The sequence below is a fragment of the Prunus dulcis genome, chromosome 5 (assembly GCF_902201215.1).
Source record: "Prunus dulcis chromosome 5, ALMONDv2, whole genome shotgun sequence".
Lineage (NCBI taxonomy): Eukaryota > Viridiplantae > Streptophyta > Magnoliopsida > Rosales > Rosaceae > Prunus > Prunus dulcis.
Window position 1 is genome coordinate 16,391,748 of NC_047654.1, and position 26,824 is coordinate 16,418,571.

The 26,824-nt window shown below is 38.7% G+C and overlaps 6 protein-coding genes, 1 long non-coding RNA gene and 1 other non-coding gene across 8 annotated transcripts; 4 read left to right on the top strand and 4 right to left on the bottom strand.

Moving 5' to 3' along the window:
* Positions 1–11: 11 nt before the first annotated feature.
* Positions 12–1,825, top strand: LOC117627166. The gene is made up of 2 exons (XR_004585742.1): positions 12–185; positions 998–1,825. It is a non-coding gene; the product is annotated as an uncharacterized LOC117627166 (long non-coding RNA).
* Positions 1,826–2,611: 786 nt separating this feature from the next.
* Positions 2,612–6,326, top strand: LOC117628622 (probable galacturonosyltransferase 11). Its single transcript, XM_034361114.1, has 2 exons — positions 2,612–3,341; positions 4,491–6,326. The coding sequence occupies exons 1-2, from the start codon at positions 3,189–3,191 to the stop codon at positions 5,940–5,942; spliced, it is 1,605 nt and encodes a 534-aa protein (XP_034217005.1). The 5' UTR covers positions 2,612–3,188; the 3' UTR covers positions 5,943–6,326.
* A 516-nt stretch (positions 6,327–6,842) lies between these two features.
* LOC117629139 (cytosolic sulfotransferase 16-like) lies at positions 6,843–10,785 on the top strand. The gene is made up of 3 exons (XM_034361645.1): positions 6,843–7,198; positions 7,751–7,864; positions 10,395–10,785. The coding sequence occupies exons 1-3, from the start codon at positions 6,873–6,875 to the stop codon at positions 10,783–10,785; spliced, it is 831 nt and encodes a 276-aa protein (XP_034217536.1). The 5' UTR covers positions 6,843–6,872.
* Positions 10,786–10,959: 174 nt separating this feature from the next.
* LOC117629141 (flavonol 4'-sulfotransferase-like) lies at positions 10,960–12,039 on the bottom strand. Its single transcript, XM_034361646.1, has one exon. The coding sequence runs from the start codon at positions 12,037–12,039 to the stop codon at positions 10,960–10,962; it is 1,080 nt and encodes a 359-aa protein (XP_034217537.1).
* A 352-nt stretch (positions 12,040–12,391) lies between these two features.
* Positions 12,392–13,721, bottom strand: LOC117629142 (flavonol 4'-sulfotransferase-like). Its single transcript, XM_034361647.1, has one exon. It carries the CDS (start codon positions 13,719–13,721, stop codon positions 12,711–12,713), a length of 1,011 nt encoding a protein of 336 aa, XP_034217538.1. The 3' UTR covers positions 12,392–12,710.
* Positions 13,722–13,909: 188 nt separating this feature from the next.
* On the bottom strand, positions 13,910–15,596 carry LOC117627696 (isoaspartyl peptidase/L-asparaginase 1-like). Its single transcript, XM_034359896.1, has 4 exons — positions 15,293–15,596; positions 14,904–15,134; positions 14,716–14,802; positions 13,910–14,586 (listed from the first exon to the last, which is right to left on the bottom strand). Exons 1-4 carry the CDS (start codon positions 15,452–15,454, stop codon positions 14,104–14,106), a joined length of 963 nt encoding a protein of 320 aa, XP_034215787.1. The 5' UTR covers positions 15,455–15,596; the 3' UTR covers positions 13,910–14,103.
* A 505-nt stretch (positions 15,597–16,101) lies between these two features.
* TRNAI-AAU lies at positions 16,102–16,175 on the top strand. The gene has a single exon. It is a non-coding gene; the product is annotated as a tRNA-Ile (tRNA).
* A 153-nt stretch (positions 16,176–16,328) lies between these two features.
* Positions 16,329–26,606, bottom strand: LOC117628521 (uncharacterized ATP-dependent helicase YprA-like). Its single transcript, XM_034361000.1, has 27 exons — positions 26,318–26,606; positions 25,492–26,241; positions 25,291–25,384; positions 25,082–25,179; positions 24,406–24,582; positions 23,616–23,684; positions 23,265–23,387; positions 23,018–23,167; positions 22,777–22,908; positions 22,607–22,686; positions 22,294–22,388; positions 22,126–22,193; positions 21,565–21,666; positions 21,402–21,475; positions 20,790–20,897; positions 20,574–20,649; positions 19,994–20,130; positions 19,715–19,874; positions 19,433–19,612; positions 19,140–19,256; positions 18,831–18,986; positions 18,578–18,745; positions 17,805–17,917; positions 17,449–17,572; positions 17,078–17,173; positions 16,939–17,001; positions 16,329–16,853 (listed from the first exon to the last, which is right to left on the bottom strand). Exons 1-27 carry the CDS (start codon positions 26,474–26,476, stop codon positions 16,830–16,832), a joined length of 3,693 nt encoding a protein of 1,230 aa, XP_034216891.1. The 5' UTR covers positions 26,477–26,606; the 3' UTR covers positions 16,329–16,829.
* Between the last annotated feature and the right edge of the window lie 218 nt (positions 26,607–26,824).

The window sequence follows — 26,824 nt, forward strand, 5'->3', positions numbered from 1 at the left end:
GTAGGGTAGAAACCGCATTATCTATTTTTCATGTTCGCGAATTGACCCCAAACTATTTTGTCTTTGTTTGAACATAATTTACCAATTTTGCAGTTGAGGACACTGAGAAACACACTTCACAGTTACATGGCGCGGTCTTCTTCTGTTCTTCGCTACCCAACTCAATTCAATGGCGGATGGAACTGGTTAGAACTTAAAAGCTATTTGCTTTGCATATGAATATGATGTTTTTGTTTTGAATTTGAATTTGAACTCAACTGTTTGCTTTCTTTGTGATATATTATTGTTAGATGTTATGAAAACAAAGATACCCAAATAAAAGATAGGGACTTTGTAGAAAAATAGCAACAAGTTTCATTCATCTTAGTTAATTGTGGGAATAGATTTGTTGTTAATACCAATTCTCCCTTATTTGCTGGCGATTGGAGGGTGGAACTCTTCATTCAAGCTCCTGTCTTCATCAGCTTTTTCCTCGTCCTAACATCTCTCTCTTAACATCTTCCAACTTATCAAGTATGTCTGATTTTAGATGTGTTCTTTGGATCATGTCTCAAATAGCTTTGTCTTTGTCTTTGTCTTCGTCTTTGTTTGGCAGATAACGAACATGGCAGAGGAAGTGCCATGTTTTACAAGTAGTTTATATCTGACATTCTATTCTTACTGGTTTCCTCTTACAATACAAGGGATACTTCCATGACTGAAATAGTGTGTCAAATGCATATTGAACACTCTGAAATCTTTCCTCTTATTTATAGCAGAGTGAGATTTTGGCAGGTTTAGATCCACATAGGCTTTTGCTTTCATTAAGTTTGGTCATGTCTAAAGATATGGGAAAACATAGCAATTTTGAAAGCACAGGACCAGTTGCATCCGATATTCAATCCTGGACCTCATAGTCTGTCAAGTTGTAGGTGGTTTGGTACATTTAATATCTATTATCTAGTTTGTTCGAAAATGTTTAATTTCTTATTTGCTTATTTTCTGTGTCATTTTCCAGCTCCTTTTTTGGAGATCGGAAGACAGATACGGAGGGGGTTGGGGAGGCTGCAATCAGATAGGGTCAGAAACTCTGTTAAACCAACTTAAGAATTAAATTATTTACGTTTGTTCTTCAGTGCAAGCAATCTGCAAGAAGGTATGGAAGGGAAATCCTACTGCTACCACCATGAAAAATGTTTCAAGAGGTCTTGCTGCTCTTACTGTTCCATTTACCATGAGCTTTCCAAAAAGGTAGTTTTGCTAAGTCTTATTGGCTTCTGCTATTTATGTTTATTCTATTCTCTGTGAACTTCTCTCCAGTCATTTCTGTAATAGATGTCATGCGCACTTTGAAGCCAATGCCTTAGGATGGCACCTCCCCCTCTTTAATATCAGGGCGGAGACAAAGATGTCAATTTGAGGATAAATATTTCTCTATCCCCGTTCATTGCCCCAAACTCTCTATCTCTTTTCTATTTTGACAAGTGACATGAGGAGAGAGATGAAGAGAGGGGGGCAATGAAACCAGAATGGAAGTTTTTCTGAAAGTTGAGGGGAGGTCTACATTGAGCCCGGGCTTGGCACCTCTATCTCCAAAGTTATTAGCTACAACGTTCGCCGGATGCTTCACCCTGCTACAACAATACAACCACCACTGATTATGAGATGAGATACCCCTGACGTCAATTTGAAAAGTAACATCTGCATCACTTTCCGATAATTGGAAGCTGCATTGTTCAATGTTGGGATAAACAGGCTGTTGTAGAACTTTTTTTTATCTGTTAATTTATATATAAATTTACTACTCAGATTTTATAGACCCCACTGATAACACACTTGTTAGTTAGTTCTTCCCCCTTGTGTATCTATCTATCACATGTGATTTCTAGTCTTGAGGATGGGAAACCAGCAGATAGCGTGTCCCCACTTCACTTAAAAGAATCATTTTCCCAAAACAATTGCCTTTTTGATTCAGTATGTAGTCTAAATCTGAAAAACGAAACATTACCAGATGGAAATAAACTTCCATTTTTGTTTTTTGAAGGCTGAAGAGAGAAAAACGAAGTTCTAAAAAACAAAAGAACATCGTACCTTCTAAAAGCAATGAGTTCAAGTTCTAACATTTAGAAGCAATGAGTTCAAATCCAAACATTCGTGGTTAAGATAGTTGGTTAGGATAGTGTTCTGATTCTTTTGTACTCGAGTTCGAATCTCCATCTCCGTGCTTTACAATATCACTTAATAAGAAAGAAATAAAACATATTTGTGGCTTGAGTCTGCCATCTACTTAGCTAACTCAAGGTTCGCTCCGCTAGTCGGTGGCCATACGGTAGACTTGAGATGCAATAACTGGTTGTCACATACAGACACCCTACCCTACCAATACTGTGCCAATTATATACATTCTACATGTGCAAACTCCACCTTAAAAAGTTGAGAATTTAGATTGATAGCAAAAAAGCACAAGGATTCAATAAAATAAAAAACAGCTGGCTTGGGATACGATTTCTCCAAACGCCAGACATATATTTCAGTGTTACATTTCATCTACTAATTGAGAAAATGTATTTGGTGACATGATAGATTTTCATGGCATAAATAATATGTGTGGTTGGTAATATCAGCAAACATGGAAACTAAATAATTGTTTGTTTTTGTATCTGCTTATTTGGATATTAGGCAACGAATACAATCAATCACATGGTCTCATGTGAAGAAGGGGGCCTTAGCTTTAGCTTAGTGGCTTTGTGATTGTTTTTTCCCTCCCCAAAGACACTAACACCATCTGCAATCTCTAGTTAAAATCTTTACTTTCTTCCGCTGTTACCGAAACACACACACACACACACACACACAGAGTGACAACAACAGATCGCGAAACTCGATCACTCTTTGCTCTCTCCAGTTCCATCTTCTCGTTCCCCATTCAAGAGCTCACAAACTGTGCCCTCTCTTCATTTCTCTGATTGATGCAGAGCTGCCCGCCGACGAGTGGGAGGCAAAGAGGCAAAACGAAGGAAAATATTGATTCAAAGCTGTGTTTTTTATGCTTTTTCACATTCAAGGCAAACATTGGTGCCTGCCCAAGTAAGCCAAACCGAGCTGATGTGCGTAAAGGCCCTGTTTTGATGGTTTATTGATCGAATCTGGGACATGGGTCGGTGCCGAATCGTGATTTGGTGGTGAATTGTGGAGGACATTAGGCAAAGATGCGGCGACGGGCGGCCGAGTATCGGCGCCCGGTTCGAAGGAGGTTTTCGTATTGGATCTGGGCTCTTTTTGGACTCTTCTCGATTGCAGGCCTGGTTTTGTTAGTCGTTCACCATAATCAGCATGAAGATCGGGTCGAACAGCCTGTACTGGTATGATTGCTTAGCTCCCCTATGCTGCTACTACGTGTTTATTGATTCAGTTTGTCCTTGAATTGGTGACCTGTGTGTTTCTTCAACATTTTAACTTGATATTGGTGGATAGGAATTTGATGTGTTTGCAGTCTGTTGTTAGGATTTATTTGAGGCTTTCGACAGTGAAATTTCTGATCAAGTATGGAAATACACAATTGTGCTTTTATTGTTTTGTTTAGACATTTGTATAAGTGGTTTTGGATATTTTCGATGAATCTCTAGTTGGTTAACTGACTGAGTTATCATTCCATTGAGGTCCTTAAGAAGGCTTTGTTATGATACGGTCTTATTGATTTCTGGCTGTTACTCTTAATATCATGTTTTTTTATTGCAAGTATGGATTATATTTGTAATTAGCAGTTCCATTATCTAGCTAGAGACCACATGTGACAGGCAGCAACGAACTTGCAAAGCTTGGAGTTCATTAGAGCTTCCATTCTCACCTGTTCAGTGTGTTGAACTGTACTTTTACTAGTTGATAGTTGGTATTAGCTAACTGTTCTTGTCATTGTCTTTTTAATCTGTCAATCCTTTGTGCTTGCCTTGTCCCTATATTAATACATTACAGAATTTTAGTCTTTGGATGGGGTGAATAAAGCAAATATGCAAGGACATACTTTGTTCACCGCCATTGAGAACAGTAACCCAGATGTATATTTTTCTTCTTTGGCTTGGTGGTATCATATCCAAAACATATTTTTGTTCACAGTATTGTCATTTATGTGTTTTCACGTATAGTTGCTTTTGTAAGATCTTTTGAATCTCATTGGAAAAGTTTTCCCGTGTGTTACTCTGCGTGGATATCTAAAGTTTTCCTAAGTTTTAAGTTCCTGCCCAAATATAGCTTGTTGCAGGAATAGAATTCTAGTTGACATTGGTTGCATCTCTTTGTACAATTGTCATATACATCTGAGAGAGAACAGTGAAAAGTGAATGTCAATTACTTATTCAAAAATCTAGAAGACATACATTGTAATATACATTGGTGGTTGTTTGTAATTATTAATTGTAATAAATTGTTACCTCTGTTATTCCTTTGTGATATGGCTTGTCATCTTTCAAATAAATTGTTCAATTTCTTACTTGGCTGTGATCTCCCATTTCCAGGAAAGAAATACGGGACTTGACCAGGTTGCTCACGAGAGTTTAAATTTTACGGAAGAAATATTGAGTGCTAGATCGTTTTCCAGGCAGCTGGCTGAGCAAATGACACTCGCCAAAGCTTATGTTATTATTGCCAAAGAGCACAATAACCTTCATCTTGCTTGGGAGCTTAGTTCAAATATCAGAAATTGCCAGCTTTTGCTATCAAAAGCTGCCATGAGGGGGGAGCCAGTCACCTTAGAGGAAGCAGAGCCAATAATTAAAAGCCTTTCATATCTTATATTTAGGGCAGAAGATGCACATTATGACATTGCAACCACAATAATGACAATGAAATCTCATATCCAAGCCCTTGAAGAGCGTGCAAATGCAGCCACAGTTCAAAGCACAGTATTTGGGCAACTAGCTGCTGAAGCATTACCCAAAAGCCTCCATTGCCTAAATGTTAAACTCACAGCTGATTGGCTTAGAAAGCCATCTCTGCAAGAACTTGCAGATGAGAAGAGGAACTCTCCCAGACTCATGGACAACAATCTCTACCATTTCTGCATATTTTCGGACAATGTGTTGGCCACCTCTGTAGTTGTCAACTCTACTGTCTCCAATGCTGACCATCCAAAACAGCTGGTCTTCCACATTGTCACGAATGGGATCAACTATGGCACTATGCAGGCTTGGTTCCTCAGTAATGATTTCAAAGGGTCCACAATAGAAGTGCAGAATGTTGAGGAATTTTCTTGGTTTAATGCCTCTTATGCTCCGATCGTGAAGCAGCTCCTCAGTGCAGATTCCCAAGCCTACTATATTGGAGGATATCAAGATAATGTTGCACCAAAGTTGCGGAGCCCTAAGTATCAATCTTTGCTCAATCACCTTCGATTTTACATTCCAGAGATCTATCCGCAGCTGGAGAAGGTAGTTTTTCTTGATGATGATGTTGTTGTCCAGAAGGATCTGACCCCACTTTTCTCATTGGATTTGCATGGAAATGTGAATGGAGCAGTGGAAACTTGTCTTGAAGCATTTCATCGTTATTATAAGTATCTCAATTTCTCAAACACAATCATCAGCTCGAAATTTGATCCACAGGCATGCGGATGGGCCTTTGGTATGAATGTTTTTGATCTCATTGCTTGGAAGAAAGCGGACGTAACTGCACGTTATCATTACTGGCAGGAGCAGAATGCTGATGGGACGCTTTGGAGGGTGGGCACTCTTCCGCCTGGCCTTCTAACTTTTTATGGTCTGACAGAGCCGCTTGATAGGAGATGGCATGTATTAGGACTGGGGTATGATCTGAATATTGACAACCGATTGATTGAGAGCGCAGCGGTTGTTCACTTTAACGGATTCATGAAGCCATGGCTGAAGTTGGCCATTGAAAGGTATAGGCCTCTTTGGGAGCGATATGTAAATCGTAGCCACCCATATCTCCAGGATTGTGTCACAAGTTAGAATGTGCTACTTCTTGATTGCTAGTAATTCATGCGATCTTCGATATTTTTAAAACTCTAAACCTGCAAATGGGATCGCATTAATGTAGAGTCAGAAGTATAAAATTTTGACTTTATTAGGCAGTTTTCTTTTTCCTTTTCCATCACAGTTTTCTTAAAGAAAAGAAAGGCATTGTTTTTATACATTAGAAAGTTTAAATGTACTAGGTGAACATTTGTGAGAGGTAGATTGATTTTTGCCTGATGGGGTTTTCTTCTTCCCCTTCTGCAAGGTGTAGAATTATTTGTTCTTTAGCAACTATTGTAATAATTTGTCAGCCTCATTTAAGTTATCATGCAACTTATGAACCATTTTTTTCTCAGATATCCTAGACATAAACCGTAACATCTGGTTGTCATTTTACTTGTTACCCATTTTTCGCCGAATAATTATAATAATTATTAGAGGGCAGTTTCTTTTTGTGGATAACGTTTATTTATTAATTTGATTTGCAAAGTTTTGTTGGAAGGCCTGCTGTGTGATTCGGGTTTAAATTCTTGGATTTGTTTGAGCCCTCCCTTGCTAAGGGGAAAGACTTCCATAACATGCATAACTCGCATGATAACTCTTCCACGTGGCATAACACTATTGACCGGAAATAACAAAAAAGTATTATCTCCATTGCAACTAAGTTTTTCGTCGCTGAGAAAATGTATGAAAATGTCAATCAACATTGTGGTTAATTAATCATTATTTGGAGTCTTTTCAAGAGATTCTTTTGGCTGGCAATTGGAAAAAATGGCCCTCTTTCTACGTAATTTAGCTGGCGATGGCAATGCATGATGAATCATCTCCTACCTACATATTTATATTTATAAGGTTTCAAAGACCTCTGTATTTCCATGCAATTAGAACATTTTCATCACTCCCCTGCATTTGCATTATAGCTCCATGTCTGAAGGAGGAGCCTCCCTACCTTCTAAGCCATGCCAAGAAACCAGTCTTAATAATGAGAAACAAGACGACGAAGAAGCCTACCAAGAAACCATTGCAAAATATGGAGAATTGGTGCTAAGCCTTCCAAAAGAAAGAGGCTGGATGACTCAACATCTGGTCCAATACCAAGGCTTCTGGCTTTCCCCTGCCTGCGACTTCAAAGGCGCCTTGATGCTCCAGCACCATTTTCATGCTCGACCATCCGATATCTTCTTGGCCACCTTTCAAATCACAGATGACAAGTTCAATGCTTCTGGATTGACATTTGGTCCCGCTGCCGAGTAATTACGGTCTTTTCTTTTGTGCCTCTTTTCTTCATGCATGTAACTTACAATTTAATTCATCAAATAAGGTTGTAGTCCATCCATACCATATTATCAAAAGCATAAACAAATCGATGTCTTTTATTGTAGAAATATTAATTAAAAAGCAGAACAATTAAGCGAGAGCTTAATTAAAGCTTTGATTCATCTAAAGTTTCAAACCAAAAGAACCCAACTTTTCCTCTGTGATTTTGTCAAGATGCTCAAGCATCTCAACCGTTAGATGGTTCTTGGAGTCTCTAACCTCTCCTCGTCTGAAGAAGGCACTGTTGTTCACCAGCAAAGGTGTTTGCCCCGTTTGGGACGCAATATGGACATGATATGCCCCACTTTTGTTCACCTCCAAATTACTCAAATTCTGAAAACTGCACAAGTTTATAATTTCTTGCACAACACCTTGCCTCTCTTCCTCTAACGAAAAAGGATGCCCCATGAACTCAGCCAACCTCTTCACATGCTGCATTGTGTCCATTTTCATATCCTCGTACTTCATAAACACTTCCTGATCAGGGATAGGCTGTCTTTTACTGGACACTCCACTGCAAGGGAAATAGTACATGTTGCTGCTCTATACGAGAGAACCAAGATATTACCAACATCAGGTGGAGGTTCTGTCAGTTCCAGGTCAGGATCATCTCCCATATGAACCAGACCCACCCTGGCACGCAGACCCCAAACCCTAAAGAACCAGACCCACCCTGGCACCCAGATCCGCCTAGCGCCGCTTAGTGCCGCCTAGACCCGCCTAGACCAGCCTAGCGCTGCCAAGACCCCCTAGCTCCGCCCAGACCCTCCCAGCGCCGCCTAGACCAGCCCTACAGTGCATAAGTTTGAAAAATCGCTAGGCAGTGGGCTTAAAGAACAAAAGAAAAGAACCATACCCACCCTGGCACCCAGAACCGCCTAGCGCTGCCCAGACCCGCCCATGCCGCCTAGGCTGATTTTTCATAATGCAGAGTATGGACTGGAAGGAATGGTTTCAACATGAGGGGATATTTGCTTCCAAGGTTGGTTAAGTATGCAGATTCTGTTGCCCTCAGTGTAGGACATTAAGCATATCCGTAGTCGCATCGGGTTTTTTTATTCTTCTTCTTCTATATACGCAAGAAACGAAAAAAATTGTAAAAAAAGGGAAACAAGCACAGTAGACATTTGTGAGAACCAACCAACCCTAGTCTGCAATCTGCATTAAGTCCAAACAGGGTTAAGCCTGTCCGAAAAAATTCGAGTTTCATTGACATTTTGTTTGATATGTTTGATGATTTTTGCTCCCTTATATATCTATGATGAACCTTCCAACCACTAGAAAACTGGCTTTGAAGAATAAGGTTATTTTTTGTACTGGTGATTACTGGTGTGCTCCAACTGTAATGGCAAATATGGCATTTGTGAGAGCAATTTCACAAACTGGGATGTACTTGTTTTCCACTGAGCACAGACCTCGGGCTTTGACTGGTGATTAGTTCTATATTGTCCTCAGATTAAGAAGTGAAGCATGCTCCCATGGATGGTGATATCAGGTATAGTTAATGCATGTTAACAATTGAAGTGATTGAATCTGTATCTACATTCATTAATAGCAACCTTTACACTTATAGAGAAACAAGCAAACACATTATCCATTCCAACTGTTACGTCAAATGTGTGTTGAAACTGATTATAGGAATATCCTCTAAATAAATGTACATCTAGAGTTTTGTGAGAGCAATGGTTGGTTGCAAGGGTATGCAACTTTTGATGAATTGTTTCCTTCAGTCTGCAAAGTGGCTGAATTTAATTTCACACATAATTGTGGCTGCTAGTAGTAAACAGATTCTTGAAGAAATGAAAGGTAAATGCCATATATTATTTTCAAATCCTTCTGATTATTTCCTAGGCCAGTTTAGCTTGAAGTGATTTTCTTAATAGATGCCCTTTACATGCATGTTAATTTTGTTTTGTTTTTTTTTCTTTCCTGCAGTGGTAGTTAATTTCGTACGATTTGGAATTAATGGATGTTCAAGAAATCGGAGTCCTGCAAATGATACAACGAAGAACCCAAGTTTCATATGGGAATGGGCTATGGTTTATGGAATGACTGAGTGGCTACTTCTTGCTATATTGGGGTTTGATCCATGATGAGCTATTCCAGAGAGAATGTAAAAAAGAAAATTCATTATTTCCTCTGTAGGTCATTGAGGGGTTTGAAGATCTGCTTGAATTTTTGGGGTGGCATTTTTGTCAAACGGGACCTGTTAGATCAGCTGAGACTTGAACTGATCAGAACGCCTGGTGGTTTGTGGCGCCCTTATGTTCCAGTCATTTGGGTACATCTAGGAGACTCTGTGTTCTCTGATCTTTCTAGTTATAAAACTCAAATTATTAACGGACATGCCACTGTCATTTAAACCCTATAATAATGTAGGTTTGTAAAACAGTTTTTATGTGTATTTCTTTAGCCACACGGTATTGCGACTGATGAAACACAAAGTGCTGATGCGAAATAGCTAGAAATTACATGAGACGCTCAAAGAGAAGGAGTCTTTGATAATAGAAAGAGCATAGCTCTGTTTGACATTACAATTGAAATTCTTAATAATTGATCCCCTCCACAATAGCCTACAGACTCTTTTTTAAGCTAAAACAGAAGCAAATGAAAGGACTCAAATATTAACTAAGATACATGTATCATGCATCTAAATTTATTCTCCTGCACCACCCAAGATTTCTTGACTTCCCAATTACCCCAATAATAGATCAGTCATTAAACATCTCCCTTAGTGCACTGCTGCATCATACTCCCCCTGTGAGAAGAAACTCGCCCTCGAGTTTGAATTGAATTCGCCAAGATATTCAGACAAGTCTTGCACATCAAAAGTAGGATGGGTACGGATATTCGAAGGCAACTCGATTTTGTAAGCATTGTCATTGATCTTCTTCAAAATTCGACATGGACCAATTTTCTTTTCCTTCAATTTATCATAAGCGCCAGATGGAAAACGCCCTTTTTTCAAATAAACCCATACAAGACCTTCACGAAATATCTTCACACGCTGATGAGCATTGGCAGCTTCGCTGTACTTCTCATTGCTTTCCTCGAGTTTCTTCTTCACATCCTCATGAACCCTTGCCATTGAAACAACAAGGTCTTCTGCTTTCTTGCTGGTTATTGTAGGATTAGAAATGGGAACAAGATCGAGATAGTGGCCTGGAGTTTTCCCATAGACAACCTCAAATATGAGGATTTGAAGGACCCCTTTGTTCATTTGAAGAGATTAGCTGAATTTTTGGGCCAGCCATTTTCATTAGAGGAAGAGAGAAAGGGGGTTGTGCAGGAAATAATAAAGCTCTGTAGTTTTGAGAAGTTGAGTCATCTGGAGGTGAATAAAACCAAGGTGCAATGGTTTACTAGCCAGCTTGTTGTTAAGAACAGTTACTTCTTTAGGAAAGGTCAAGTTGGGGACTGGAAAAATTATTTCACAGATGAGTTGGCAAGACGTCTAGATCAGATCACAGATGACAAGTTCAAAGCTTCTGGATTTACATTTGGTGCCTCTGCCGAGTAATTACGGTGCCTCTTGTCTTCATGCATGTAACTTATAATTTAATTCATCAAATAAGGTTGTAGTCCATCCATACCATATTATCAAAAGCATAAACAAATCGATGTCTTTTATTGTAGAAATATTAATTAAAAAGCAGAAAAATTAAGCGAGAGCTTAATTAAAGCTTTGATTCATCTAAAGTTTCAAACCAAAAGAACCCAACTTTTCCTCTGTGATTTTGTCAAGATGCTCAAGCATCTCAACCGTTAGATGGTTCTTGGAGTCTCCAACCTCTCCTCGTCTGAAGAAGGCACTGTTGTTCACCAGCAAAGGTGTTTGCCCCGTTTGGGACGCGATATGGACACGATATGCCCCACTTTTGTTCACCTCCAAATTACTCAAATTCTGAAAACTGCACAAGTTTATAATTTCTTGCACAACGCCTTGCCTCTCTTCCTCTAACGAAAAAGGATGCCCCATGAACTCAGCCAACCTCTTCACATGCTGCATTGTGTCCATTTTCATATCCTCGTACTTCATAAACACTACCTGATCAGGGCGTTCCAAGCTCGCTTTCCAGTAGTCGAGAACATGATCCCAAAAGGGGCCTGTAATTGAAACCCCTTTGCAGAACAACTCAAATGCCTCTTCCATGGAAATTGCTGCTAGTGGTTGCCCTTTTGATGGGTCAGTTTTGGATTTAAATTTCTGGCAGAAGCTCCAGTAAGAAACAAAAACATCTTTTGGGTTCCTAGCAATATACACAATTCGACCACCCGAATCACTCAAAATGGATTTTGGTAACGATGTGTATGGAATGTGGGTTGAAAGCAATCTAGGTGATGATGGTGGAAGAGAGTCTAGGTAGGCGATTGGATTGCCTCCAATCATGTGCTCTTCATCACGAACCTCTAGGTATGGTACACAATTGTGTGGACTTTTTGTGAGCAACGGATGGGATGCCAATGATGATGATGGAAGATGAGGGTAGCGCTTTCGATTTACGATAGCAAACATTAGGGCCTTCATCCAGGTTGTACCGGACTTTGGAGAGGCTGCCAAGAGAATGTCAGTGTCTCTAGCCCTGAAACTTCGTTGTGCCCAAATGGTGCCTAAAAGCCAAACGCTGGAATACCAAAAGCCTTGGTATTGGTAGTAACACCCACCAGCTCCCAAGCCTTTAGGGAGAGTTGACAGCATTTCTCCGAAGTTTTCATGGAAATTCTTGTTTTCCTCTACTTGTCCATCGAAAAGATCAGACCCACTTGAAGCCATCTATATTCTAGTCGAACTGAGAATAAAAATAACAATTTACTGATGGAAAGGCAAGAGAGAAGATGGAATGAAGTAATGTGAAAAGAGATGAAGTGCTGCATGGCTATATATGAAGTGTCAGCGCATGCAGCAGCTCTTCGAAGCAAATGGGAGGGTACGTAGAAACTGTTAGAATTTTTATTGCTGTTTCAAAATGCCAAGCAGTTTTATTTCCTACAACGGCTGGTTTTTATTTGTTTTGAATATTCTACGTTTGTTTGTGCTCATAATATCTAGTCGGACTGTTTTTCTTTGTCTTAATTCAAAGCTAATAACCAATCTAATTTTTTCAAAGTAAACATTAAAAGTTGGATACATAAAATCAGCCTTTTATTAATGTAATATTGATTGTAAACGGTTTGCTGGCTACATTTGTTTCAGTCATTAATTTCCAGACGTTATCACGTTACACTTACAAACTGTCATGTGATAACGTTTGGAAATTAGAGAGAGAATGAAAGCTGTAACTTGCAAGCTTCATATCACACGTGAAATGAAAGGATCAAATAGCTAGGTAGCTGGCTAGCCAAAACTACGTACAATGCAAATTCATGCAACCGTGGGATCAAACTAACGGAACAAAATTTTGTAAACCCATGATTTGTTTAATTCAACGGTTGATCAAGTTGTTTCTAAAATTTCAGACCAGAAGCGCCCAATTTTTGCTCTGTAATTTTGTCAAGACGGTCGAGCATCTCAGGTGTTAGGTGGTTCTTTGAGTCTCCAGTCTGCCCTCGTCTGAAGAAGACATCGTTGCAGAATTTTCCATCAGTTTTGGACCCCACACCAAATGTCCCACTTTTGTTCACCTCCAAATTACTCAAGTTGTCAAAACTGCACAACTTTATTATTTCTCGCACAGCACCTTCTTGCTCTTCCTTTGATGAAAAAGGAAGGCCCATGAACTCTGCCAGCCTCTTTACAGAGCATTCTGTGTCAATCTTGATATCCTCGAACTTCAAAAACAGAACCTTCTCTGGGTTTTCCAAGCTTGCTTCCCAATAACCCAGTACATTATCCCAAAATGGGCCAGAAAGTGCAACCCCTTTGCAGAACAACTCAAACCCCTCTTCCATGGGAAGAGGAGCTAGCTTGTTTATACTTGATCTTATTTTTTGGGAAAATACCCAATAAGAAATAAGAACATCTTTTGGGTTCCTGGCAACGGATACAATTTTAGTACCAGAATTCAAAATGGACTTTGGCAACGACCTGTGTGGAATGTGAGTCGCAAGGAATCTAGGTGAGGCGATAGCGTCAAGGTAGTCAATTGGGTTATCTTGGTGAGCAAGTAACTCTATGTAGGGCACACAATCCTGAGGGCTTTTTGTGAGCAATGGATGTGACAAAAAATCGTAGTTTTCTCTATTTTGGATGGCAAACATGAGAGCCTTCACCCATGTTGTGCCACACTTGGGAAAAGTGGCCAAGAAAATGTCATCGTCTCTAGCCCTGAAATTTGCTTGTGCCCAAATGACACCTTCAAGAAAAATGGGGGGGTACCAAAAGCCTTCATATTGGTAGTAATGCTCGGTTCCCCAGCCTCTGTCTTTAGGGAGGGTTGAGATAATTTCTTCGCAGTTTTGGAGGACATCTTTTTTTTCCTCCTGTTCTTGATAATCGGAAAGGGAGAGAGAAGCCATAATCTGATATAATGAAAATCATGCTTATAAATTCACAAGATTTTTATAGGGTGCATCACTTCGCATGCAATGAATTTTTCCTCTTTAATCTGCGGATGCAATGGTTTGGTGTTCCCTTAATTCATGCATTTGACCAAGTCATGACCATCCAGTCTTCATATGCAGAATAGCAGTAGAAAATGTTGCAATTTCAGTCAACTTTGTTGAAAATATTAATACCACAAAGATATTTAGATAGGGGTTCAAGCAATGCAACCACTAAAAATTGAATACTAGATTAGACATTAAAGCACAAAATCAATAAATGCTAAACATTTCCCATATGTCAAGTATGGGAATTGTCCTGGATTCAAACAATGGAAAGCTCACTGAAAGAAACAGCTCAATTTTGCACAGAAGGCCATATTCCAATCTCTGAATACCCATACTCAGTAGCGCAAGCTCGAAACATGCCTGTGGTATTGAAAGGCATTGTCACTTCCCCTGTGGCAGATACAGCAACCAAACCTACATTGCCTTTTGGAGTGCCCTCCTCCACAACATAAGCTGCAGCTTCTTTGAGAGAAACACATTTGAACTCCATAACAGCTGCTACATCCCTTGCAACCGTACCACGGATTATCGCTTCACCTTTGCCCGTGGCAGAAACTGCACAGAGACTGTTGGCATATGTCCCTGCACCAATGATGGGTGTGTCCCCAATCCGACCAACCATCTTGTTGACTAATCCGCCAGTAGAAGTTGCAGAAGCTAAATTCCCGAGACTATCGACAGCCACGCATCCAACCGTCCCAAGTTTACTATCCCCATCAGCTTCTGGTGTTTCTTTCTTCTCATCTTTGTGAAGGGGTTGTGTATAATCAATCTGTACATTTGGGGCAAAAGTGATCAGTCAGCACAAACAATTGTAGCCACTGGTTATGCAATTCTAATGTGTGAGTGTGAGGGAATTCAACTTCCTAACTCACAAGCCAAGATTTAGACAAGAGTGTACCTGCACTCTGTTGGCTTCTTTTGCCTGCTTGAGCCTCTCAACATTCTCTGGGGTAATGAAATGACTTGAATCTACAGTCTCAACACCCTGCAAAATTAGGAAGTCATACAAGAAAATTGAAGATCAAGAAACCCACTACAGGAAAAACCATTTTAAGCCTATGGTAAAATTGGTTGTGAGGCACTGACTTGTTCCCTTGCAAAGGCCTCTGCTCCGTCAAATGCAAGATAAATGTGAGGAGTTTTCTCCATGACCAGTCTTGCTAAAGATATGGGATTGACAACAGTGGTGAGCCCAGAAACAGCTCCACATCTCTTGGTTCCATCCATGATGCAAGCTTCCATTTCAACTGTGCCTTGGGTGGTCAAGACAGACCCTTTACCGGCATTAAAGTGTGGAATGTTCTCTAACTCACGAACCTATGCATTTACTAATAAAATGATCAGACTCACTCATTCCTCATTCATAATATTTCATTGCCAAAAGATTATATTGAGTTAAATGATCCGGTAAAAATAGAGAAGAGGGTTTTCTTAATCCAGAAATTGAAATTGAGAACAGTTGATAATTTGATTACCACAAGCTCAACGACGTCCAAAGCGGAGGTCTTGGCTTTGAGAGCTTCAACGCCGATGTGGAGGCAGTGGCGGAGGCCGGCCTCGCGAGGCAGGCGGCGCTCCGGCGGCAGGGAGAGCGGGATGTCGCCTGCACCGCCGTGGAGTGCTATTGCCCACCCCATCTCTCTATCTCTCTTCCTTCTTGCCTTGGTTGGTGCTGTTCCCGGTTACAGATACTCAGGTGGGTCTCGTGCGTGCCTATGAAGTTGGGGGCAGTTCAGAAGTGCACACGCATAAAGGAGGACGGGGACTGCGGGGGCATTATGGTAAATTGGAAATAACTTGCATGATTAAGTTGAGACATATAATAGTCAAATAGTGGGTCCAAGTTCCGGACTTCAATTCATTTTATTAGAGATGCTAATGCCAATGAGATTCATCCAAATGGATCCATTTGGAAAAATACAAATTAATGTACATTGATAAAACCAAAACCCAACAAAAAATTAAAAAACCAAAACCAAAGCCATAGCCATGTGGGTCCGATGAGATCCCTTTATTTTCTAACAATGCGTCAAATCTGTTTCCTTCAAGTATGAATCTATCTCTGTAAATTAGATTAATTTATATTGTTGATGATATACGATAAAAAAAAATTCCATTTGCTATGATCCTAATTTATCAATATATCCTAATTCAACAGTGGAGTAAAGGCTTCAAACCTGTCATTTTCCTTCAATCCTTTATTCCTTTCCATGAGAATCGTACGGACTGTATCCTTAGAAACTAGTTACTATAAAAAATCAACAACTGTTAAATAAAACCAACTGGCCTATTAGCTCAGCTGGTTAGAGCGTCGTGCTAATAACGCGAAGGTCGCAGGTTCGAGACCTGCATGGGCCATTATTTTTTTATTTTAAATTTTTTTCCGTGTTTGTATTTGGGCCGTATTTGGGTCGTTGAATGTCATTGAATAAAAGCCAAAATGGGACAAAACAAAACAAGAGAAGCCCGAAGAGGAGAGAACGGAAAAAACAAAAGAAAAAAGGACGAAAATTACGAAAAAAAACCTCTGGACAAACCGGCTGAAAGCAAAGTAAGCTCTCAATAGCCTCTGAACTCAGTCAGAATTGTAAAAGGAACACAATTGGTTTAAGACTGGTCATCCCTGAGTTCATATTTACACACAGAGAATGCCATGATTTGCATGAGCTACCAAAAATATCGAGGCATCCTTCGTATTATTCTTTTTGTTTCTTCCTCTGCCTGCCTATGCTTCACTTGTGGTTTTCAAAAGCAAAAATAGCCTACTACTTCCTACTAATCACTTCATCTGTTCATCACCACAACGTTTATATTTCTGGAACTTTCTCGTACTCATACTTGTACCACTCTCTGATTCCTTCGTAAAAATTACGAAGGCTTGTTTACACACACACTTACATATATATATATACCGAGAAATAGGGGAAAAGAAGTTAATCTGGTCAGTATCAAATACCGCTGCTTCTGCTTTGCTTCACTCAAGATTATGAAGATTAAGAAGATTCGTGCATATCATAATTCCGCATCAAGAACACCCTGAATGGATAAGAAAACCAGTCAACTGAGTGATGGAAAACAAACTAACATAAATAGATTTGGGTCCGTCACTTTAGATCTCAACCTTAATGATCATAATTGCTGACTCCTTGTGCAAACCCTCATTATACTCCTTACAAGCAAAACTCTGTAATGCAAAATGTTTCCAGTTACTTCATGTTGAGAGAGAGAGATAAAGCAAATATAAAGAACGAGAGACAGACTTGAACACAATTAGGGCAGCCTCCATGTTCTGAGCAGCGGCAAGATGTAAGAAGTTCCAAAGCAGCAATTAAGAGCTCCATGAAAATCGGCTGAACCTGTTACATGTCCCAATATATTTATTTCAACAGAGAGTCACCTTGGATATTGCTGTCCTGAGGTCAGAATCCTCTTCGGAAACCAAACCAGGGCATCGAAGTGAAACTATTATCAGATATATTAAAGGGCCGCCTAGCATCCTATAGGTTTCCTCATATGGTAGAACATAGAGTAATCAAAGATCACAGCATTAAGAAGATGACCTTTTTGTAAAAGGTGAAAATAAATAAAACCAAGCTTTCTTCAGCAAATGTAATGATACTTCAGTTTTCACCTGTACAGAGACACCACTTCCTCCGGGATGCCGGTCATATAATAGAATCCTTTCCGGGTAATAGCGGGTGTATTCAGGGTTTATACACTCTGGAGCCAAGTCTGATAAGTTGCATATTATTCGTCTGCATGCAGAAACATCATAATGCAGTCAGTCGCACACAACCATTGGAATCATAACAAACATGCTTCAAATTCTTAAGAGAATCCGACTAGAGAGGGAGCGAGTAAATCAAAATGTAAACCATGCATGCAATGCATTACACCGGCTTTGAAAAATGCAACTGCACAAATTTACTGAAAAATGCAAAGCTGAGGGAGACTGTTATATGAAAATCACAAGTATAAGGGACTCACAAAGGCACAACGTTTAGAACAACATGTGATGCAGCATGCAGCCCTGCTCGGAAATCAAGGTCTTTCATAATTACAGCTTCTTTTACTGATTGTGGAACCGAAACCCAAACTGCCTGCTTTGATGAAAAGATGAAACAGATTATATAGACAAAAAGAGAAGACAAACAAGAATTCAAGGTTAATCATAGAACCAACCAATGACAATCTAGGTTGCACGGACACCCCAATATTCTGGGGCATGCAATGTCCGACCTGCGAACAGACACGAGATGCAATGGATACAGCACAATACGTATCCATTGAGGAGACACATTTGACACAGCGGAGACATGGGAAGGGCGCAGTCAGGACACATTTGGAAGGGGCTGGGAGAGGAGGGGGGCTCAGTCCATTACTTTCTTTCTTTTCTCTTCTACTCTTCTAGCTACCTTTGTGACCTCGAAATTTGAAATGGGCTTGTACTTTATAGATTAAAAATTGTAGTGCACGGTGTGTAGGGTTACTTGGGTATTTGAATGGGTTGAGTTCAGGTTCAGATTACTGAAATTGCAAGGTTGAGTTGGGTATTTGAATGGGTACAGCAGTTTGAATGGGTTGATGAGCTGATTTGTTAATTATAATAATATATTATTATAATTTCCATGTCATTACTGTATTAATGTCCTAGTATATTACTGTATCAATGTCCTAGTTTTTGGAAATGTGCCGTGTCCTCATGTCGTTCCATATTGGGTTCCGTGTCTGTGACGATGTTAATATGTACTCTGATTTACCTGTGACTCATAAGAATATTTAGGAAGTACATGGTCAACTGTTTCCATTATCTCATTGCTTCCTCTAGATACACAATGGTACCCTAACCATGTAGTTGTTACTTTGCAAGGATCTGCTCGGGCTGTTGTTCTTGAGAACTGGATGTTGGAGAGCTGAGGCCGATAAGCCTACAACAGAAAATTAACTCATGCAAGTTACAGAAATGCATTGAGGAAAAGGCATTGCAAGCAAAAGTTTAAGAATCTGACATACATATTTACTGCCCATGACATGAATATCTGTGCAATCACGGCTTTTTGTGTAATACTTCAAATCAGCCACGTAGCACGAAGCAATCTTACGTGATAAATCTAAGCTTGTGACCAGATACGTCTTTCCTTGGTTCATATAAACAGCACCTTCATATACCTGGATTAAACGTATGAGGATAAAATGATCTAAAGTAAATTCATAAAGAGATGAATGGGGAAAAAAACTCCAAACAATAGTGTACAAAGTATTTTATAGGTTTCCAACAAGGTAAGGTAGAAAATGTATTATAGATGTGCATTAGAATTTTACCTGAAAAAAAGCACTGCTTTCCTCAATCTCTTCAAGGATTTCTTTCTTTTGCTGGTCTATAACTTTGTATCTTTCAGTTTCTATTGATCGTATACTAACTGAATGTGAAGGCATTTTCTACAACAACAAAAAATATATTTCACAGAAAAAGATTATGTTAGAAACCAAAAGGTCGTGGTTGTTCAAAATATACAGAATCCTGTACAGAGCAAACAACGGCATGCTGCAAGAGAAAAAATTATAAACCAAAGAACAGTAGAATTGAACTCAGACAATGCGAAGAAATAATATACCTCGTGCCCAATATAGTTCCAAACCTTAGCAGAAGAATTACATAATGAATCATAACTCAAATATCCTCTATTTTTAAGAGACACTATGGCACTGTCTAAACCAGAACCGAAAAACTTCTCGTCATAAGACAAACTCAGTGGATGTTCGTGAGCAGCACAAACCAACTGCTGTGCAAGAACCTACAAGGAATAAGGTATCAAGAAGCATAAAATCAATATTGCCAATTCGCTAGACACAAATTAGACACGGATAAATGAAAGGAATATAAGAAAATTTAAAACCTGTTGGTTCTTAGCGTCAACATGACAGCACTCAATTGGGCTTCCAAAAAGTTTCTTTGGATATTTCATGAAATATTGATCAAGAGGCCCTTCAAAAGCAACATACACAGCAAGAGAAGGTCTATCTCTCCTCCCGGCTCTGCCAGCTTGTTGCCACAAGCTTCAGACATGCATAGAAGAGGAGGAAAAAAATAATATAAAACAACAAATATACTCAATTAAAACAATTTGGGCAATAAGTTAAAGCACTGGTGGGAACAGGATTAACTGGAAGCCTACCTAGAAATACTACCAGGAAAACCTAAATGAAGAGTTACATCAATATGTCCAACATCAATACCCAATTCAAGGGCATTTGTTGCAGCAATACCACAAAGCTTTCCATCAAAAAAATCACTCTCTATTCTTCTCCTATTCTGCTCCACCAGTCAAGCAAATGCTGTCAGAAGGCTGTTCAAACTAAACAAGACATTAACAGGACATAACATTGATTGTCAGTAACAAAGTTGCACAGACTACGAAACAGAAGAAAGTACTATGACATAAATACATCACATACTCTCTTTTACTTTGTATCTTTATTATAAATGGGGTGAGAGAGAGAGAGAAACAATAATGTCTATCAGCTTCAATGAGGCATAATAATTTCGAACTTTTAAGTAAACAGAAGAATAATCTAGATAATAGCTGACTCCCCCTATTGATTGCAGTCTATGATTGTGAATATTCAGAGCACAAAAAACCTAATGGTTCAACAATCTAAATTTCAACCAAAAAGAAGTAACCACTCCAAGGTTCTCTTCCACAAAGACAGCATTTCAAATGACAGAAATAAATGCAGGGCAAATAGCTCACTAACCTGAGCAATGTAACCAGCACGATAAGCACATATAGAGTCTACCAGATGGGGAGCTGTCTGCTGAAGAATTTCACGCCTAGCACAATAATATTTATTCATTTCATCATTTAACTCTCCATAACACCAGATAAATAAAAAAAGCCTGAGGCGAAAAATGCCATAAATCATGTCATGTAGAATTGGAGTACTGAACTCCACAAAATTGATGATACTTACGTATAGCACAACACAAGTTCACAAAGCTTGCGTGTTTTGCAGAAAGCAAGGCAGCGTAGTCCATGCTGTACCATTTCAGCAAAGAGGCATGAAACATCCAAAATCGGGCTGCAAAGATAATTTCAGCCTCAGTTATTGAGGTTACAAAACAACAAAAAGAAAACTGCAAATAATTTTCCTGGAAAATAATGAAACAGAAGTCAAGTACCAGAACTATATGGCAGTAGGTGTGTATAGCATGGTATGGTCAAACGAAACTTAACACTAGTTCAGTATGGAGTACACTACATGTATTTCTAACAGGAGCTATAAGAGCCATGTAGTTATTGGTAGAAACCAAGCTAGTCAAACTGTCCTTGTGAAGACAGCTTGGTGGTAAATCCACCAACTGCTCAGGGGCCATCTTACATGTTCAAGCAATTTCCTGGGAAAAGAAGACGGGTAAAGAAAAAGAGAAATTCAAACTGTGGTCTCCAGACATGAGAAAACCACATCAGAAAAACTTGTCAAGCTATTGTTATCCCGGATTTAATATGACCTCTAAACCAAAATCATAATTATTAAAACAATATTCTCATTCTCCACTGCTATATACATGTGACAAGCTGTTACCTTGAACTTTTGAAGTTGGCACTTTCATCAGAAGATTTACCATTTACCATAATATTATTGGGATTCTTCACCACCTGTAATGATGAAACATCAAGATTTAGAAAACTAACAGATGATTTTATCACAAAGTAATTGGGCACCATAACAGTTACAGAACACCAACAGTTTCTTGATCCACAAAAGGATTCCAAAGGATGAAGAGCTTTCTAGCAGCAGGACTTCCATCATTCTGAATCAGCTCTAATGTTGGTAAACTTGCAAGTTCCTGAAGAATCAGAATAGTCATCCTTTTAATTTATATATAATTAGCATCAGAAAAAGAAACCAAGATAATTAACAAATTGATAACTTGTATCAGCAACGTAACAATGCAATGCCACCAAGTGACACAAATGCGGGTGTGCATCACAGAAGTCAACCAGGTTATTTAAATGTCTTCCCAACACCCCAAAACTGGAGCCAGTTGAGCTTCCTTAAAGTTCTAAATAGGGGCAAAGTCACTCAGTAGACCACCTCCTCCTTGCTCTTTTCTTTCACTCACTAAATCAGGCTAATCTAATTACATTCCACAAAAATCATAGCACCGAAAATATTTTTGTTGTTAAAAAAATAAAGATGGATGGGGAAAAGTACCAGATGAAAGTCTTAAAATAAGAACCATGAAAGCCAAAATTTGTAAAACACAACAGAGGATTAATCTGTAATTATAATTAACAAATCTTACCATACAATGGTCGTGAGGATTTGCCGAAGTTGCAGTTGAAAACACAAAAGAAGGATCACTTCCATACACTGCAAATAGAAACAAACAGGTATTGAATTTTCAATTTGAATGGAAGAATCAAATAGTGAACAATCTTATCCTTTGCAAACTCTAAGGGAAAGATCTTACCATGTGAGCAGAGCCGTCGAAGTCTCCTTAAGATAAAAGCAGTATGACAACCAAATGCTCCCTTATAAATATGTGCCTCATCAATGACTACAAACCTAAAGAATTACATATGAAATAAATCTCTGTATTATTAATGTAATAAACATACTAATAATAACGACATATTGCTCAAACAACCAGTTCAAATTTATATCATAAGATAAGACACCAAAAGAATTCAAATATAAAAAATGGCATGCAAACACACACTAACACAACTATTGATGAGTCACCTAGTTTCAGAAACTATTCATGACAGTCCAAGAGACAATACCTAATATTTTCCAAAATCCGAGCAAATCGTCTATGGTGTGGTAGGATTGATACATGCAACATATCTGGATTCGTGATTAGCTGCATTTAAGCAGATAAAGAAGTCCATCATAAACTTAGAAGAGGATTCAAACTAAGAAAACTGTCAACAATCATCATTTAACCAAATACCAGTCTAGAATTATGGCGCAGCCATGTCCTCTCCTCCTGAGTAGTATCACCATCATATACACCAATGTTTAAGCTACCATCAAATCCTTTGGTCATAGCCAACAAAGCTCTTAGTTGATCTTGAGCTAAAGCCTGTGTGCATAAACAATTGGGAATTATGTAAAACTTATTTGTTATCGAAAGCAATTCCAAGGATAATGATTTTCACATTCATAAATATGCAAACACATATGCAACAAACCTTCGTTGGAAATAAGTATAGAGCACATGATGAAGAACTCTGCGACAGAACTTCTAAGACGGGCAAATTATAGCAAAGAGATTTCCCACTGGATGTCATTGTTGCCACAACAACATTCTTCCCAGAAAGTGAGGCTTGTATTGACTCTGCCTATAAATATCATGAAAAAGAAAAGAAAAGGCTAAAACACATTCAACAATTGGTGCTTCAGGAAGATGGTGCCCCATAGCCTCAAAAACATTCATACCTGATGGCTATATAGTTGCGTGATTCCAATACTGTGAAGTGCAGATCTCATATTTTCAGATAGTTCATGTGGAACTTCTACATAAACAGGTCTCCGAGCACCAATGTCTTCAACATGCACTACCTGCATCCACAGTTTCATGGTGCTGTGGTTAGCAGAACTTGCCATGTACTTACTGCTAGAAACATGACAGCATGCCAGACCCACATATATTTTAATTTGAAAAACTATACAGTTTTGGTTTATTATATAGATATTATGCAACTAGGTCCAAAGAAGCTACGGTTGTGTATTTCACTTTTTCATTTCCCCACATCAAACATAAGGTTATGGAAAAAGTGTAGGGAAAACCTGCCCTTTCGCTCCAATGCCTTTTCTAAGATGCTCAACCATCTCCACTGGTAGCAATGAATCTGTACCCTAATGAGACAAAATGGTTCAACAAAAGTGTCATTTCTTAGAGCATCCAAAACAGCATTTTAAGGATTACAAGATAGTGATAGTTCCAACGAGGCATAACAAAAAAATTAACGTTAATTAATCAAGGATCTGATATCACTCTGTTCTCCTGGTAGAAATCCTATATGAGGTGTTACTTGAAATATTAAGGTTATTTATGAATCAAAACATTTTACATTCACTATCCCTTTAGTAGGCGGTTAAAAAAACATCATATAATAATTACAGCTCTTTTTCTGCATATGAAGCAACTTCTATTCTACAAGTATTAATGCCAATGGATACTGGGCAAAATAGAATCTCCTCTCCCCTTACTGGATGAAGGCAATACCAGTCATGTGCCAGTAAATTCACTGAGTAATAAACAGAAAAAGTAAAAGGGAACAAGTATGAAGTATCCACAATTCAATATCACCCAGAAACCATGAAAACATAGGGACAGTAATACAAAAGAGTTACTTATGGAAGTTGAGACAAGGAGACATCATACATTGCACGGCATTGAGATTGATTACATCACTAAAACTTGTCAACTTTTAACAGGTTAATTAGATGCTATTGAATTGATATCACCTCCGTTGTCTTTTATCCTTTCGTAGAGTATGAAGCATGAACTTGCAAATTATGAGAAATAAGCGAAAACACAAAAATGAACTGAATAAAGTTGAGGATGAAGACCTACATGGCATCGATGAGTTCTTGAAGCGGCAGAGTGTTTTCGGTCAAAATTATTTGAAGCTGCAGGGGTTATCCTTGATTGTTTTGCTTCATTTCCTCTTGCAGCAGTATCACATTCCTTCACAGATATAAGCAAGTCTTCCAAGGAAAAATCCCTGGAAATCTCATTTCCAGTTTTAAACTGCATGCAAATCCAGATCAACTAGAAGTCCATAATGACTATATGTGTAGAAGAGAAAAATTTGATGCTTGACTGCTTGATTATCAAATTGTGTTTCAATAAAATTATATTCCTAGTAGCAGTCTGACAAACAAAACTACCCAGCGAGCAATGACAATAAAATGGTTCCACATTGTCGAACGACTCCCATGATTATATTGGATCATCTAGGAATCAACAGATTATATTCCTACTAGTATGATAAAATTTTGTAAAACCTGGCATTTAAATAAGTGACGAAATGCAAGATTGAGGCAGAGAGATTATATTCATAATCAAGATGCGCATTTTGTTTGCTTGTAAAGTGGAATAGCATTTAAAGAAAAAATAAATAAATTATCAATATCTCAGGACGTTTCTGTTAGCCTGAAAGAGATGTAACTACAACAATAAATGCTCATTGGAGAGAGAGAGAGAGAGAGAGAGAGAGAGAGAGAGAGAGAGAGAGCATTAGACACACCAATAACCACTCTATAGCCTTCCACAAATTACTTCTGAAAGAACTTTCTCGTATCTTCAATACACTGACAATCATTGGTACATCCATCTGTTTGCAACCTAACAACCCGAGCATGATGTCAATGTAAACAAATTGTCCAGTTAAAAGCTCATGCATTTTAGATTAACTCTGGAAATGGGAAAAAAGAATATGCATATCTTCCACAATACCATGTTTACGATTATCCTCTGTTGAACAATTGATGATAACAATCGCATTACCAGAACTTGTCTCCTCTGCATTCTTATTTACAAAACGTACTACCTGCATCACCAAAAACCCGAATGCCAAAGATTATACTTCACACGGACAAAAGTTTCTTGTAACCATACTTACATCCCTCAGTGTGTTCAAACGCTGATATAAATTACCTTTGGAGAAATAACTGAAAGATTCTTTATGTCCTTCAAACCAAGTTCAACTCCAAATTTCGGAAGCTGGCCCAGTGCTTGCTCCAAAAGAATTGAGGTTGTTCTCTCCTGCCGTGATTGAATAAATGCAGAAAAAGTGTTTAAGAATGCAAATGCCTTCATGATTATCTTCAACCACGGTGGACACAAGCATGAACTACCATTGCTTTTAGGCAGTCCCGTGCCAAGGCCCTGGCGCCTTAAATGAACTCTTCTCCCCAACATGCAGTCCCCATTATAGGGATCGGACAAACAACTCACTGACGCCAAAACCTCAACGAACCTTGTAAAGTTATGTTCATCAAGGACATTCTTGCTTCTTCTACTACACCGCAATATATCCAACATAATGTCATCAGAATCAAGACCCTTTTTGCGCTTTGCTCCAGAAGAGCAACAAGTAGCAGTTTCATTCATTGCTTCCGTTCTATCTCCAAGATTGAAACTTCCAATAATAGGCTCCATTGGGGTTTGATAACTTGAATTGTCCCGTAAAGACGATAAGTCTTGCATCATATCAGACCACGCGGAATCGGCAAAGTTTGATATGGTGGAGCTTTTATCAGAGCCATTCAATGAAGCTTTAGATTGATCAGATTTCTGGGTCTGATTATTATTCGGCTCCTTCTTAGAAAACGGGACAAGCACTAGAAATTCGTCAGGCTTAATGTTGAGGCTACCTATCTTACTCTGCAAACCCAACTTACCACCCTGAGACACCAAACAGCATAAAATTAAGCAAACCAAACCAAACCAAACTAATAATATGAGAGAAGAAAATAGTTGCCTTGAAAAAAAGGTGAAAATTGAGAGAGCGAGTGGCGGGAGGGAAGGAACGCTTGAGAAGGCTCTTGAAGTTTTCAATGGTGTCGTTGACGGAGACTGAAACAGTGCTTGATTCTCCGACTAGTGTACGGACCTGGATTTGTCTCTCGTTTTCTGCCATCTTCTTCCTTCTCAACTTCTCTCTTTCTACAATTTCCAATCCAAATGAAGGGGAGGGTTTGGTTTGGCGGGGAATTATTCACTGATTCTCAGTCTCTCACTGCAGTTATATTTCATTAATGCTTTGAAATCTGTTGGGTTCAAATTTGGGATTGGTAATATGAGTTTTTCTATTTAAACCCCCATACTTTTTTCTTTTTTTTTTTAAATCCCAATACTTAAATTATTAAGCTTTTAAGTTTTATTATTGTGTAAAACAACAAAAAAAGTCATACAACTTAATATTTAATCCTAATACATTTATACACACACCTCACCACTCTTCATATTAAGTTTTAGAAAAACACAA

Coding starts and splice junctions, on each gene's coding strand:
- LOC117628622 (XM_034361114.1), top strand. CDS start 3,189: ATGCGGCGACGGGCGGCCGAGTATCGGCGCCCGGTTCGAAGGAGGTTT. Junction 3,342..4,490: donor GGGTCGAACAGCCTGTACTG/GTATGATTGCTT, acceptor TCCCATTTCCAG/GAAAGAAATACGGGACTTGA.
- LOC117629139 (XM_034361645.1), top strand. CDS start 6,873: ATGTCTGAAGGAGGAGCCTCCCTACCTTCTAAGCCATGCCAAGAAACC. Junction 7,199..7,750: donor ACATTTGGTCCCGCTGCCGA/GTAATTACGGTC, acceptor CTTCCTGATCAG/GGATAGGCTGTCTTTTACTG. Junction 7,865..10,394: donor GGAGGTTCTGTCAGTTCCAG/GTCAGGATCATC, acceptor TGGTTATTGTAG/GATTAGAAATGGGAACAAGA.
- LOC117629141 (XM_034361646.1), bottom strand. CDS start 12,039: ATGGCTTCAAGTGGGTCTGATCTTTTCGATGGACAAGTAGAGGAAAAC.
- LOC117629142 (XM_034361647.1), bottom strand. CDS start 13,721: ATGGCTTCTCTCTCCCTTTCCGATTATCAAGAACAGGAGGAAAAAAAA.
- LOC117627696 (XM_034359896.1), bottom strand. CDS start 15,454: ATGGGGTGGGCAATAGCACTCCACGGCGGTGCAGGCGACATCCCGCTC. Junction 15,135..15,292: donor TGGACGTCGTTGAGCTTGTG/GTAATCAAATTA, acceptor GTAAATGCATAG/GTTCGTGAGTTAGAGAACAT. Junction 14,587..14,715: donor AAGAAGCCAACAGAGTGCAG/GTACACTCTTGT, acceptor CCAAATGTACAG/ATTGATTATACACAACCCCT.
- LOC117628521 (XM_034361000.1), bottom strand. CDS start 26,476: ATGGCAGAAAACGAGAGACAAATCCAGGTCCGTACACTAGTCGGAGAA. Junction 25,180..25,290: donor AGAGGATAATCGTAAACATG/GTATTGTGGAAG, acceptor TCGGGTTGTTAG/GTTGCAAACAGATGGATGTA. Junction 22,194..22,293: donor TCGACGGCTCTGCTCACATG/GTAAGATCTTTC, acceptor TTCTATTTGCAG/TGTATGGAAGTGATCCTTCT.